At 37.0% G+C, this 16128-nt stretch overlaps 1 protein-coding gene across 5 annotated transcripts in view; it reads left to right on the top strand.

Annotated features, from left to right (window-relative positions):
* Positions 1-2263: 2263 nt before the first annotated feature.
* The window catches only part of dgkza (diacylglycerol kinase, zeta a), a 110613-nt gene continuing 96748 nt past the window's right edge, over positions 2264-16128 (top strand). For 2 of the 5 annotated variants that reach the window (XM_081354229.1, XM_081354228.1), the window contains exon 1: positions 2281-2764. In XM_081354229.1, the coding sequence (XP_081210355.1) occupies positions 2490-2764 (275 nt within the window). In that variant the 5' untranslated portion in view covers positions 2281-2489. Of the gene's footprint in view, positions 2765-16128 lie in introns of all 5 variants that reach the window. The other 3 variants (XM_081354238.1, XM_081354245.1, XM_081354231.1) reach the window with 2 other exon arrangements.

Raw genomic sequence — 16128 nt, 5'->3', positions numbered from 1 at the left:
AAAGTATTTGCTTGTTTTATCATTCAGTATAATGTATTTTAAGTCGATGTATGTAGCCCAAATAACAATAATGTTCTTCTGTTAATTGGATTAAAGATTCATTACTTATTTAATTGATCTTTTTTATGAATTACTTTAAATGTAATAAATATAAAAAAAATTAAAATAAATAAATAATGAATCTTCAATCTAATTATTTCAACCCATTATTTTATGCCTTTGTACAAAAAGAATGAATTTAAAGTAACCATAATGATGCAGTAAATTAAAATAATCACAGAAATGTACTGCATTTAATTTTACAGAATAAAAGCTGTTAAATAATTCACAGTATGAATACTATAGAATCACAGTAGATTACTGGCGACTCTGCTGCCAGTATTTTACTGTAAATTCGGAAAAATACAGAATTATACTGTATTTCATGTTTACGGTAATAAACCGTAAAATATTTTCACAGTATGAATACTGTAAAATTACAGTAAATTGCTGACGACTCTGCTGCCAGTATTTTACCGATCATTTTTTTTACAGTGAGGGACTTCAGCCAGTTTGTGTGATAAAGATACTTATTTTAAGAACACTTAAACAGTTCGAATAGAGGTTGTGCTTCAGACCCACAGAGAAATAAAACCTAGGGAGAGAAATAAAACCTAGGGAGAGAGAGCGAGAGAGGATAAAGGAGGAGGAAAGGAACATAGGCTGTCTTCCTCCCACATAAATATCCATAGTTCTCAGTATGCAGCCTGTGTCCGTGTGCATGCTTGTGTGCACTTGCTATTGATACTATTACTCTATTTTTATTTCATGAAAGCTGTAATAATTCTAAACTAAGAATCTGACAATAAATACTCAGTTGAGCTGAAATTCATGGTATGAATCTTCTGTGACTGGGACTGTGTCAGCAACAGTAAATGTATAATATGAACTGTTAATTGAACTGCAGGTGTAAACTCATTTTCAAGAAGACAGCATCTGTGACCATAACCCCACAGGACTGCACTGTAAGTAAAGCACCAAGGCCAGCCGACTATGGATCATCATTACATATATTTTTGTTCAAACAAGTAATTAATGAGGATGATTCTCTAAGGAGCAACTGGGACCTTGTGTTGTGATGAGCTTATATAGAAACCCTATGTTTCATTTCAAAAGTGTTCCTATTATATGAATTAATAAAAAAAAAAAATCTTACTGCAATGAACTTTCCAGAATAGAGAATTCTAACAATTACAAAATAGAATTATTTTGACCCTTTCATGGCAGGAAAACAAATAAATGATTCACAAATTGCTTACTCAATGACGACAGATTTCGGAGGGAACACGATTGCAGAAGTGAGTTGAAGAGATTGCAATGGCTGTCAGTTCATCTGCTTTGAACCTGACATGAGCCGCAGCTGGCAGCCAGTGAAGTGAGACAAAAAGAGTTGTGCTTAAACATTTACATACTCAGAAGTGTCAATGCATTCTGTAAAAGTGTAAGTGTCAATGCAGCAGCCAGGGGAATGGGATTTGATAGATGAGAATATGTGTGAATGTGTAATTTGAAATTTTATAGGGTGACCACATTCTGATTACTGTCTCCTTTAACGGGTTCAGATTAATGCGATTTATTTCCACACAAGCTGTTATGTCATTGGTGGAATTAGCTTCCTGGCATTGCAGCCAGTGATCTGTGAAGCGTGGTGCCTGATGATGACTATATAAATCTGACCTTACGTTACTCAATAACATTACAACAACTAACATTTGGATATTAATGCCAGTGAACCAGCCTATACTTCAGATTTTGCTTTAATGTACTGAATTGAGTTTTATTTCAAATGACGTTCACATGCAGGCATAGCCTACTATTCAAACAGAAAACAATGCTCTATTTACAAAGGCACACTTCCTTCACACAAACAGTTTCAAACATTGACAACTGACCCTTTATCAGGCCTCCCCACAATGTCAATGTCAACTTAGTTTCTCACTGAATATTGCTGCAATGATCAAATGAATTTGATAGTAAAAGCAATTTGATCTTTCCTGAGGTTTGTTTTTAAAGTGCTGTGGTTCTATACCAGTCTTAGCTTGTTGTTTAGGATTAGTGTGTGTGTGTGTGTGTGTGTGTGTGTGTGTGTGTGTGTACGTGTGTGTCACGGCTAGAGAGAGAGTTCTTTGTTATGATTGGTTGATCCTGCTGCTGTGGTTAGGTTGGGCAGGGCTTATGGGCATTCTCTCATGTGATTGGCTGATTCTGAATCGGTAGTGTATGTGGGTGGGTCTTCGTGACACAGTCAGCTGTGTGTTTCGAGGTGGTCGCCGCCGAAAGCAGATTTAACCGTAAGGGAAGGTGATGGTCAAATCTATCACAAACTTCCCCGAAATAATAATTCAGCTGCTATTTCACTCGTGCGATTTAAGGGAAAGCACATATATCCTCTTAACTCGGGCTTGCCTCTTAGTGTGACACTTTACATCGGTATTAAGTTAGTTTAATAAATGGCAGAAGCATCGGAAGCGACCGTTGAGGATTCGTCTCGTGCGGCACACAGCTCCGCAGACTCACTGACCACGGTCGTGATACCGCCGACCTTGGAAGACGTGGTGGAGGAGGAGGACGTGTTTCTTTCTGAAACCTTTCTGAAAACTTCAGAGTGTTCGGGGAACGGGACAGAACGACTGGCAGTGGGGAGAGAAGGAGGGCTGAGTGCTCAAAACCAGGCGGAGAGCAGCGAGTTCTTACACCTCACCATCCGGAAACAGGTGTCATACAGGTAAATCCCTCTCAGAGTAAACATGTAGTAGAGCAATAAAAATCTGACCATTTTTGCTTGATTTCAAACTCCAGCTCGCACTTGTCTTAATTGACGGGCCTAACCTTGACCAGCAGCAATTACTGTAGCTTTTGGTAATTGTTATCGTTACAGTCATAGGCTAGTTGTGTCAGTTGCAACTTGTTGAATGTTGCCTTTTTTTAGAAGAACCGTCTTGATTCCCTTTGACTGGATGATCTGGATTACTGTTACTGCCATCACAAACTGAAACGCCACACTCTTGTAACCTACTAGGCTACTAACAACTAATACAACTAAACACTAATTATATATATGTGCGTATATACTGTATACACATAGGCCTACATACATACATACATGCATGCATACATTTCCTCTTTAAACTTGACATGGTACACCAAATTTTTACAGACTGGTTTTCAGACTGGTACCCCCACAGGGTCCACAATGGAGTCTAGAGAAAAGCAATGTAAAACGGGTTAAAAATAAATTAGATTAAAATAAATATAAATAAACGAATAATAATGTGATTAAAATATAATGCATATTAGTTAGTTATTAACCTGTTAGGCTAAATAGATTAAATTGTATTATAATGAATAAATAATCTGAAATAAATAAATACAAATTAGATTTAAATAAAGAAATAAATAAATACGTTGATATAAATAAAAATTAGACTTAAATAAAATAAATAAATAACACATTTAACAGTAGGCTACATTAATATGGATTAATAATTGTTTTCAGTGTGTAATATGGTTGTTTATAAAAGATAGGTGCCTTTTAAATTTTAAGATTGGTCTCCCTCACACAAGGATGATCATATTGGGGATTCATGGCATCAAAAAGATTGAAAACCCCGCTTTATTTGAAACTAATGACTAATTATTGTTCATCAGGCCTATCTGCATGGCTCTCTGTCATCAGGGTCAGTTTATCATGAATGTAAATTAAATTACTGTCAGATGCCAGAATCTCCTTGCACATTAACAATGTCATCCTTCTCATTAGAGCAACAATCATAGGCCTGGTCTTACAATGTATCCTTGGTGACATCAGCCATGTGTTTTTGTACCGAATGCCCCATCTGACAATCTGTGTGATGGCTCGGAGTATATGGCACCACATGCTTCGTTACTTAGAAAGCATTTGTGTGTGCACTAAGTGCTCTTAATTATTTTACTGTGGTTGCAGTGTGTGTAATGCTTTACTGGCCTATTTGTCATGTAGGTAAAGTAAAGGCCATGCCATGTTGGGCAATAAAAGTGTGTGTGTTTATGTGATTGTTCCTAGTACACACTTTGGTCTTTTCCTGATTGCTGTATCATGTTGGTATACCTTATTGTGTTACACTGGATTTCTTGTTCCCTTGAATAGAGACTGAAAATATTTTGTACCAGTATGTAGAACTAACTTAATTTCAATGTAAAGAAACTCTTAAAATTTGAGTTAAATAATGATAAAAGGTGTGTTAAATCTTTATTCTTTTGTTGTGAAACATGCTTTTGTGTTGTATATTGGTTACAACATCTTCAGATAAGGTTTATGACCTCTTACTTCTGTGTTCTGTCATTAATCCCGCAAACGATTTTTCCCTTTTGTTTTTGTTGGACAAAGTAATGTTGTTGTGTTACTGAAACTCTTGACATTTAATGGCCTGAAAAAAGAGGAAGTAAATTAAAGGTTTAAATAATTTGTAAGAGCTTCCTCAGTTTTTCGCTGGCTTTGTGACTGAATCTTTTTGAAATAATACAGTAGGCCTATAGATCTGCTCTCCTCTCTTGCTTTAATCTAAAATAAAACCAGCACCAGCTGTGCTGATTATGTAATGATGTTCAGGGTTTTTATACTACACAGCGTAAAGTAAAAGGACACACTGTATATGTGATTGTGGGTAAGATGGTGGATGGGTTCTTTGTGCTCTTAGTGAGTTATATAAGAGGTTAACTAGGGAAACAGTGTGGAATCACAGGTGGTTTTGCATTGAAGAAAGAAGTTAACAAGAGAGGCCCGTCTGACCCTGATGCACGTTGGGCAGATGCTGATAGATGCGTATAAGGTCACAAACAACATACTACACCAGCACTGAGGGCAGTCAATTCATGGCTTAGAGTTGGAAATCAAGAGGATCACCACTGAAACAGTCAATAACAGGCGGAAATGCAATGGCAACCAATCTGTCCCTCTAGCCGTCCACCTCAGTGCTGTTGTTGTGACCTCAGTGATGTGTTTAGGGCAGTCAGCCTTGGATCATCATCCTTTTAGCTCTGATTAGAGTGGGAGTTAATTATCAGCTAAAAAAGAGCAAAATGTGTCGACAGCTGCCTATGGGAATATTAACAGAGCAAAAACAATGCAATACATGACCATCTAGTCAACCTGAGAATGTTGCTCTTGCTGTGTTTTGGTGTAAATATCTACCAGGATGTTATATCGTAGAACTAAAACCATTTTTTCTCTTGTAATGTTGATCTGATCTCAGTGTTTCTGCAGTCACGACTTCTTTCAGCTCTATGTTCTGGTATTTGCATTGAAAAGATACTTTAAAGTTGCAAACGCTTTTTCTCCAGTTTTGTGACGTATTTCCAAGTGAAACGGAATATTGAACAGAGGGCAGGGTTTTACTCTAGCGCTCCTCCTCTCCATCTCTCACTCATAGCAGACTAACGGTTTGAGGGGAGTGGTTAAGCGTTTTCAACCTAAGTCGTCAAACTGACGTTGTCAGAAAAAGAAACGCCATTCCAGACCTGAAGTAACTTTTCAGATTTTGATTAAAGATTACCACAGCAAACAATTTTCTTCCTGTGTATTAACTTGCACGGATTAGGCCTAATTGTTCACCACAAGACTAGTAATATGCGCTAACAAAGTAAATGGGGTCAATTTTGATTTCATGTCGACTTTAAATAAATGACAGTATATGCATTAATGACAGTCAAGAGGTTTTGTGTCTCTGTGCTGGCAGCACAGATTAAGATTACAGACAGTTGCAAAGCAGGTCACTGTCTCTCCTCTCACTTTAATTCAGACTGAATTCCTCTGAAATGTCTGTCCCTATAGACTGCAAAAAGTAATTCATCTTAGAACGAATAAAGGGGGTCAAATTGACCCGGCAGGTTGTGATTAAAACATTTATTTTTTTTATCACTAAAAAACATTTGTTGTTTTGATATTACATGAAATACCGAAAATATACTGAAGAATTACCTCATCAATGCCATTTTCATATTCTATATATAACTTTTGTATTACTAGGGCTGGAACGAACTATTATTTTTTCAATCAATTAAGCTATTATTATTTTTTTCATATTTTCTAAATAGTAAGATAATCCTTTGGTAAATTTACCAATAAATAACCACCGTAACTTATCGGTGTATGAACTTTTACCTAATTATACTATTGATGACAAAAGATAAGGATTATGCAGTGTAAGGCAGGGAAGGTGTTTACCATGGCTTCACAGTCACTTTTTGGGATTGACAGCAGCAGTTGCTGCTTACAATGTTTTGTTTATTCAGGAGGAGATTAAAGTAGCTGCTTAAAAATCACAACCGCATTCTTCTAACCATAGCGGTAACCATAGCGACAGTGTCAGACATGGTGGTGTCCATAAAACAGTAAAGTTTTACAACGATTGGCAGCGTGTTATTAAATAAATGAGTCTAATCGAGGCGGGAGTTCATCCATTAGATATTTTAAATAACCAACAACAGCGTTAAATGCTTTGTAAGCGGTTGCAGAGAGTACGTTTGAGCCGCACGTCTCACAGCCTCACACCCTCACACCCACTGAAAACTGAATGGTGTATGAACGCAGCTGTATTAAGCATAAAATATAGGACTGACAACAGTATTCTGTAACTGTATAGTGCTGCGTAAAATGGAAAAAACTATGTGTGTGAAGCAAGTGGTGGTTTGTTGTTGTCGCACTAATTGTGTCTTTAGGTTCTGTGCTTCTATTGGTTTTGATTTTTCGGGTTGCCGTAAGAAGCCACACTGCAGGACTGTACCTCAAAACTTCTGAGACTGCAGGGCTCCAGTCTAAGGATTTTTTCTACTTGCCCATTTGGGCCAGTCACACCCCTACAAATTAGAAGTCTAAAACGAGAAGTATTAAAGAAAAATGTCAGAGGATTTCGATATAAGAGAAGAGGAGCTACGTCCTATGTCGGGTTAGAGGTCACCCTTCCGCTGGAACTTGACTCTCTCGTGCGGCCGTTGCCAGAAGCCAGTGATTATAGTCTATAAAGTTTTAAATATGTATGTTTTTCAACATACATATTACAAAGATCTCGTGCCGCGAGATTAAAATGTGCCGACATTTCTCATTGGGGGGAAAAGTTGTCTCGCGATATGGCATGAGAGAGATTGAGGGTGAAATTAGCATAGTATGCCACCGCTACATTTACATTACATTATGGTGCCCTCCGCGTCACCACCTCCACTGTCATTTTGATTTCTTTATAGAAATAAAAACCATTCATTTCAGTTGGATAACGGTCACTTCAATTGTAAAGTACTGTAAACATCTTCTCTACTCATCCAGCATGAGCTGCAGAGTGCACAGTCGCACACAGTGCAGCAGGAATCGCAGTTCACTCATCACGTGACGATGGCGGATGATTCGTTGCAACAGAGCCTAAGCATCTGATAAATGTCTTATCTTGTAGAATGCACGCTCAGCACCGCCTTGCACTCTTTACACAGAGTATGTGCGATCGCGAATTTGAAAGTGAAAGTAAAACGCAAGCTCCCTGATGCGCCCAAATTAGGCTACATACAATAGGCTGTCTCCCAGCGATACTTTGATGCTTTGAAATGATATGTATTGTAAAAAGTGCTATACAAATAAATGTGAATTGAATTTAATTGAAAAGTTATACACAGAAAGGTATAATTCTGTTGTTCCTTATCATTTTTACCTGATCTGTGAGAAATGTGGGTGGTGAAAGTTCAGACTAGAGCATAGCATACTTTACAGTAGATTTAAATTAGCTCACGTTTGCTCAGGAAAAAGTACATCTGCATTTTAGAAATAATAACTTTCATCCATTGTAATACATATATACAAGGAAAGTGGACAAATAAAAATGTTTGATATATTAAAAGATTTGTGTATCATCAATTATTTGAATTATTTAATTAATAGGACACCTACAGGTCATTTTGACCCCTTTTGTGCATGCGCATAGATTATTTGGTTCATGCATTCTGTAAGGTTAAATCCACGCACTGACTGATTCCTAGGCCTGCACTTGAATCTGTATCCACAGACTTCCCTAGAGACCGTTACAGAATTTTTTACAGAGTTTCAACCATTCCCCTCCACAAACATATCACAAGCAAACACACAAAAACAGCATTCTGAGTTAGTAGAGTGAAATTCCTTAAACGGTTGCTCCACTCTTTCATGTGGTATATTTGCGTCTAGGTCATTTGCCCTGGCATCAGTGCAAATGTAATACTCATGCTTGTAATCTCATTTATTGTACATAATTCCTTCAGTAAACTGGGTACTAAACCAGCACAGTTAGCGCATGCAAAAAACAAAAAAAAAAAAAAAAAAACTGTTCTTTTTTTAGTGAATCTGCCCTTTAGTTTTTATGGCATAGATCATGTTTTATGTTGTGAGTGACATACAGTCAAACCAAAAATTATTCAGACACCAGATATGATTTTGTATATTTTTTCTTTTTACTAGTGGGTGCAGGACACTATAGTTAATTTATGTAAGTGAGTGAGGATAGCAAGGTGTCTGAATGTTTTTTGGTTTAACTGTATATCTAACATGAAGCAGAATATTACCTTACAGGCTACAGATCATTAAGTGCATTACTACTAACATGATGATTGAGCATAATTTACTGCTCCTTCAAGAGCAATGTGCTGTTTTCGATGCTGCTCTATCTGACAATTGGATGAACAGAGAAAATAATTATTTAGAGAACCACAGTGTGCTACAAATGTCAATATCTATTAAAACATATCTAGTAATGCATCACATTTAGGGGGGCAGTCATGCTGAGCCTAGCTCAGAGACCAGTGGAAAGAGGAAAATACTCCAGCAGTTCTCACCATTAAACCACTACCATCACCAACAGCTGCTTTACCTTCAGCCTCAGTGTCATTCAAGTTAGATGCTAGTATTCCTAAAAAGAGATATGAAAATATGAAAATATCTGGCATTACATGTGGAACTATCTGGAAAACTTTTACTATTACAGCTATTATACGTTTTTACTATTACAGCTATCGGGATTAACGAATCCTGATAAGTTTTTTAAGTATTTAGATCTATTTCAGTCACATAAAAGGTTGTAGTGATGAGCATTGAGCAGATGACAGTCTGTTGATCGCGTGAAAAAAGATATTATCATTGCAACGCAGTTTCTGCACGAGTTTCTGCACGAGTTTTGGCAAGTGTCCAGATAAACTCGGGCTGTGTGATTGACAGCTTGGGCGATTGGAAAGGGATTGTTCTTTGATCGCTTTCTGTATATTAATCACATTTTAAGTAAGATTATTTTCATCCTACTAAGAGAAACGATGTGAAGTTGATCGCTACTTCCATAGTAAATCATTATTCGCTTGCTGGAATATAGTTGAAATTGTCCCCTTCATCAGTATGAAACGCTGAGAGAAGCCTGCTTGATATTATCCCAGGTTAGAAAAACAGTGGTGAAATGGACAGAGCAAACTAACAACTTCGAATTAAACTTTTGCGGTATCCGATTATAGATAAACATCAACCACGTCTGTCGTTCGCCATCAATACGCCTGTATTCCTGTGGGCGGAGGTTAGTCAAAACACGGTTTTAATGACGTCATTAAAGAAGGAAGTAGAGGGGTGTAGTCCAATCCAGCCGTTTTTTGTAGGCGACTTGTTAAATAAAATATCTCGCTTGGCATTGAACTTTGAGCTTTATAATTTTACAGATATTATTTATACTCTAACAACAACATTACACACTAACTAAAGTTTGAAACATGGGATCACGAAGAACGGGATCTTTAATTGGAAGCTACTATTGTGTATTATTGAATATTATTAATATGAAGAGCTACAAATGTAAAAATTCTCTTCACCCTGTTACCAGGCATAAAACAGCTGTTTTGCAGAACAGTAACATTCAGTTCATGCTAACTATGGATAATCGTGTGGATAAAACTATGGATAATCTGAATATGTATTCAGGACTTGCCGAGAAACAGGGTTCATAAGATGGGAAAAGTCACGTTACCTAAAATGAAAGGTCTGTTAAATAGGATCAGAATTTTGTACTCCACTATAGAAAACATGTACTTGTCTCTAACCAGAATTATATTGCTTTTACAGCAATAGGCTTTCCTGACACTCATTACCTTTATATTAGTCCATCAACCCCCTTTATGACCTGACCTTTCAGGTATCTCATTATTGCAGCAGTGGCCTATTCTGAAGAAGAACAGATTTTCTTTTCATTTTGATCCTCTTACTGCCAGCAGTACAGAGAAACCGGGGTCATTATCTGGCTTTAATGAGCCCCAGTCTTGTGTGTTCTGGTTTCTGGGAAACCAAAAATCACCACTGTGTATAAAGTTCTGAGAAGATCTTTAACTGACAGATTCATGATCTCAAAGGTCACGTACACACTGCAGCTTAATACGGTTGTCACTCCTTGTCTGTTTTGTACAGTGATTGACAACAGCATTTTACAACTGGATTAACTATAAAAAATCCAGAGTGAATTACATGAAATGTTTCTAGAACAAACAAGTTAATCGTTACATCTAGTCCTTGCAATGCATACAGCCTTCAAATGAGTTGTCTTTAGATATTAGGATATACAAAAAATACACATTTAGCAGCTCAATAACTGTAAGACGTGTGTATAAAAAGTCTAGTCAGACAGTGCAACTTGATTGGGCTGGTTATATTTAGACTGGGTGGGTTTCTGCAACAGCGTTTTTTTGCACTTAATTATCGAAGATACAGACTGGATGTTCAAAAATCTGACAGGGTACGTGCAGTATGAATGGGCATGAGGTTTCTGATAATAGTATTATTACGTGTTGAATAATGTAGTTAATTTAGATTTCTTGATGCAGAATACAGCCCTGGTAAAGCAGACAACTGCTTTGGAAAAATCAATGCACTGCATGGCAAACAGAGTCCATTCAGGGCCATCAGCGCCCCACCCCCCTACTTCATCAAAGACAAATCTGATACAGACATGAGTGACTCTTCCTTAACCATATCTTCGTCTCCTTCATCTTAATCAGACCTGGTAGACTACAAAGCCCATTATTCATAATTCATGAATGTCTGGTGGTTTTAATGTCTTTAGGCTGCTTCAATGGGCCATGTGTGGTTTCATAAAGGACCAGCTGGTGTTGGTGTTGGTGTCATCTGTATAGAGACAGATCTGCTCAGTTTCCGTGTACATCTTGAAAACAAGGTCTGAGCCATCTGACAGACTTGCTGGACTGTATCCCATGCCACTAAGCTTTGATTCGCTACAATAAATAATACAATATAGTGTTCAGTTCATCTATCATGCAACCTAAGCATTCAGGTACAACTAATGTTAAAGCATCTAAAATAAAGAAGCTCTGTAACAAATGTAGCTATTGCAATTTGCTCATTGTTAATGTTAGTTAATGCATTAACTAAAATTAATTAATGGGACTTATACTACGGGGCTGTCGGATGATTGAATCTGATTGGTTTACGAACGTTCTAAGGTGTGCAATTATTTTCAGGGAAAAGTAGTTCCAGCCATGTCTTGACGGCATTACAGTTCCATATCACTTCGCCAAATGATTTCAGTTATTTCAAGGTCTTTACAGCCTACAACAGCAAAAGAGCCAAAACCCACAACAACAAAGCACATAAATATAGTAAACAATAGGATAAAAACAAGTGTGTCCCATAAGTGTGTGTATTTGACCATTCAAGGCAGTAAAAATAACTCTGTTCAATACTCACTCGCTCTATGAGCAGTGGCTTCATGTGCGTGCGTCTCTCAGACAGCGCTCAGAAATAGAGATGCACTGAAATAAAAAAAATCTGGGCCAAAACCGAAAATTCTGAATGCACTTGCCCGAAAAAGCGAAAGCAAACCCGAAAATGTATATAATTATATTAATATAAGACTTTTTAATGAAATTCAATCATTTTTATGATACTGAATTTAAAAAATACAAGCCAATAAAATAATATAGCCACACTTTTATTGAAAGTAACACTAAAATTGGATGGAAAATAACAATATATTATTCTTTATTCAGTTCTATGCCACAGAATCAGATTAACAGATACATTTTTTTTATCAATTCTCCAAATAATGTATAGTCTTACAAAGCTATTATTATCAGAGCACATGAGCAGCGTTGCCCATCACGGCTATACCACACCATGTTTCAGCACAGTAGGGCTATTGCAAACAGAAACAAGTTTACTACTACACAGAAATTTTATATTGGCACATTATTTGAGTGGACTTTGCTTTTCCGATGAGCATGAGCGGTACATGGGTGGACCGCATTGGCCGTGAGCAACTGATCAGAGCACACATACCGTACACGCAGTCATAATGGCTAGAGCGAGAGTAAAATTGAGCACTGAACACTGATGGGCAGGGTGGCACATATTTTCGGCCATTTTTCTCTTTCGGACAAAAACTATTTTTCGGCAACTGAAATTTCTGTGCATCCACACTCAGAAACCATCTTTCAGACAGCTTGTACACATATCGAAATGAGCTCTCTCTCTCTGCTTATTGCGCTTCAATGATTAAAACTCTTGTCTTTAAACAGCAATGAGTCAGCATGGCGATGTCGATAGAGAAGATAGTCCAAAATCTCTACTGTTCGACAAATGTCTACCGGTATATCGGCCACCATTAATACTGATATTTAAATTATATACTGTGAATTGTTTTTTATTAGTTTTATTATACATTGTCTTTCTAATGTCCTACTATTTTTAGTGTTTGAAATACTGTGGTGGGTGATGTATATGGATCACAAGTGCCCAAAACTTAAAGTTTGTTCACATATCTTTGTTTTTCTTATTTTGAGTGGTGATCTAAATATTCAGGGATTGAAGCAGATGGAAAATTTTTGCAGTTTTATGGATCTAAGTCTCCACGCCAGTCACGTGATAGAAAATTATGAATTTCTGACGTACCGACAACAGTACAAATAGATTTTTGAATATTTGCACAATCGCATTGAGTGTCAGTGTCACTACGCACTCTTGTGGTACTGTGCAACGTGACAATGTCTGTGCCTGTTGTAGACACGATGTAAGAGACCTGCATGACATGCATTTGCAACCCCTGGCAAAACTTATGCAATCTCCACACTTAGAGGTTGCTCACCCAGATTTTTTACTTCATAGCAAACAAACAAATCACAGATATTATACAAAAAAGGTTTTATTCTGGCTTCATGAAACATACCTCAAACAAATCCACTTAATTTTTTTTATTAATGGCATTTCTTTTTCTAGAGCAAGTAGAGGAAAAAAGTATGGAATCACTCAGTGTTGAGAAAAAAATTATGGAATCATCAGAAAAACTACAATAACAACAACAATGGACTTCACTAATGAAAAACAATATTCCCCATCAAGCTGGTTTTAACTTTATCAAATAGCTGTTTACAGATCAGCTTTGCAGGATGGAGCCTTATCGTGGACCAATATTTTCAATTTCCACCGCAAAGTTTCAATTGGATTTCGATCCAGACTGTTTACTGGCCATGTAATTCAGTTCTGTGCCTTTCCTGAAGAAAACACTTTTTTCTCTGTGGCAAGATGCATCATCATCCTGAAAATGATTTCATCACCACAAAAGCTATTTTCTGTCGATGGAATGAGAAAAGTGTCCAAATGTATACCTGTGAATTTACTGCTGTGGTCCTTAACCTGACATGCAACCTCATATCATAAATGAGGTGGGAGGGAAATTTTATTGTTTTCTTCAGACAGTCATCTTATATGTTTCATTTGAATGGCACCTGACTAAAGTTCCAGCATCATCTCCTTGGCTAATGCAGATTTACTATTCTTCACTGAATATCGCTTTCATCTAATCATCCACACTACATGATTGCTTCTCTTTTGCCCACTGTAACTTTGTTTTCTTCTGTTTAAGTGTTAGTACTAGTTTTCGTTAGGCTTTTCTATATGTAAATCCCATTTCATTTAGCTGGTTTCTTACAGTTCTGTCACAAACATTGGCTCCTGTTTCTGTCCATTAGTTTTGCATTTGTTTTTGTTGTACGTTTTGTATTTTATAGGCATATAGCTTTAAGGTCTTAATTGCTTTGACGTCTTCCTTGGTCTGCCCGTACGTTTTCCTTTATAACCTTCCCATTTAGTTTATACTTGCACAAATTTTGGACACAGCTGACTGGGAAAAAACAGCTTCTTTGGAGGACTTTTATAATCCTTTCCATGGTCTGTTAAGGTGTGTAAGCACTCTCTTTTAGCTGCTGACCAATTAGCATTATTAGACATGTCCCAGTATTGGTTTTAAAATGTAAATTAAAAGACAATTCCATAATTATTTCCTCAACATTGAGTGATTCCATACTTTTTTTCCTCTGCATGTTCTGGAAAAAGACAGACCATTAATAAAATTTGGATGTGATAAATAAAAAAGTGGATTTGTTTGAGGTATGTTTCATTAAGCCAGAATGTTAAGCTATTGAACAAAACCTTTTTTGTGTCATATCTGTGATTTTTAGTTTTTTTTTTTGCTATAAAGTAAAAAATCTGAGTGAACATCCTCTAAGTGTGGTGATTCCATAATGTTTGCCTGGGGTTGTAGACAGTAAGTGCAGACAAATTTGCATGATGCATGCATCTTGATCTAGTAGTAGCCTCATTTTTGTAACTGCTCTTCAGACAGAAACAGAAACACTCATAAGTCTTAAAAGGCTGGATGAAGTTGGTTGTTTTGGTGTGTTTTGATGTTATCTCTTGGCAAGCTTTGTTTCGACAGCATTGCTGCAAGAGCTTCACTCTGCAAATCCCAGGAAATTTTCCTGCCTCTTTTACACTCTTCCATCTCTTAAATCTCTCACACACTTCTGTTTCTCTGAGCTTTACAGAATCTGTCTACTGTAACACTAGAGTGTGAGATGGGCAAAAATAATATTCTCACCATATGCATGTTCTGCTGAAAAGAACTGGAAACAGAGTCGATTCGAAAAGAAGAGATTTAAATTAGGGGTCGTCATGACATTGGTACGATGCTTGGGATGGGGAAAATGGGTTTTAATGGGGGGGAAACTAAAGAAAGGAGAAGAATTTTTTTCAATGTCATATGGATTTTTTTTTTTAGCAGAGAACAAAAATCAAGAGCCTCAATAAAGCTGTCAGATGGAAACTCCTTTGTGACCCAATAAGAAAACAAATAAGCACAGATTTCCACAGATAATGTCAGTGGAGATTATTTTAGTCGTCAGATTAGTGATCATGGCACTCAGTCCGCATTTGATCGTTTCTGGCAGTCATCTGTGTGGGTTTGAGGGTTGCTCCGGAGGATAATGCTGCAGCCACACAGTAAGGAAGTGGGCGTTTGTTAATTGAGTCTCTCTTATTCTGTTTATTCCTCCTCCGTCTTTCCTTTATTCCCTCCTCCTTCCTCTGTATAACCCCCTGTCAGTCTTCATCTTTCTTCATGCTCAACCTGCATCCATCTCTCATTATTGTCACACTGTTTCTCTCAGAGTGAATCAGATACTTCATTTAATTTACTTACTTGAATTAATGCTATTTCAGTGTTTCACATTTTTCTTTGCTAAACCCTCATATTGTCATATGGTATGATATTTTATGGAAAATAGAAATATGCCACGTCAGTCTCTGTTTCAGATAACATACTACATTTGACAAGAAATTGTTTTGACTGATTTTAAATGTGATTTGTGATGTCAAAAGCATATTTTGAGCCCGAGCACCGATGGTGTGAGGACCCTATTGGAATTGCTCCATTTATTGTTTTTATTGTTATTTTTAATGTTCTGAGGGGCTGCAATGAAGCGTGCGGCGATAGAGAAATACTAGATCAATCTTTATACTCAGGAGTATACAGTAACACAACCGCAAACATGAACGATAGGCTAACCGACAAAGAACTAAACTGACCAGAGAGTATATATGTAGGGGATAATCAGGAACTAAATAAGATACAGCTGATGATATCACAGAAACAGGGATATAATCAGTAAACAAGGAAAACGAAACTAAATAGAACAGGGAAACAGGAACTAAAGAAAACAGAACAGAATACCAAAATAAGAGTCCATAACATAACAACTACCAGGATGAGATTGTTTATTATT

Source organism: Scardinius erythrophthalmus (assembly GCF_964197995.2).
Source record: "Scardinius erythrophthalmus genome assembly, chromosome: 2".
Classification (NCBI taxonomy): Eukaryota; Metazoa; Chordata; class Actinopteri; order Cypriniformes; family Leuciscidae; genus Scardinius; species Scardinius erythrophthalmus.
Note: the sequence above shows the minus strand (reverse complement) of the source record. Positions and strands in the feature narration are given on the sequence as shown.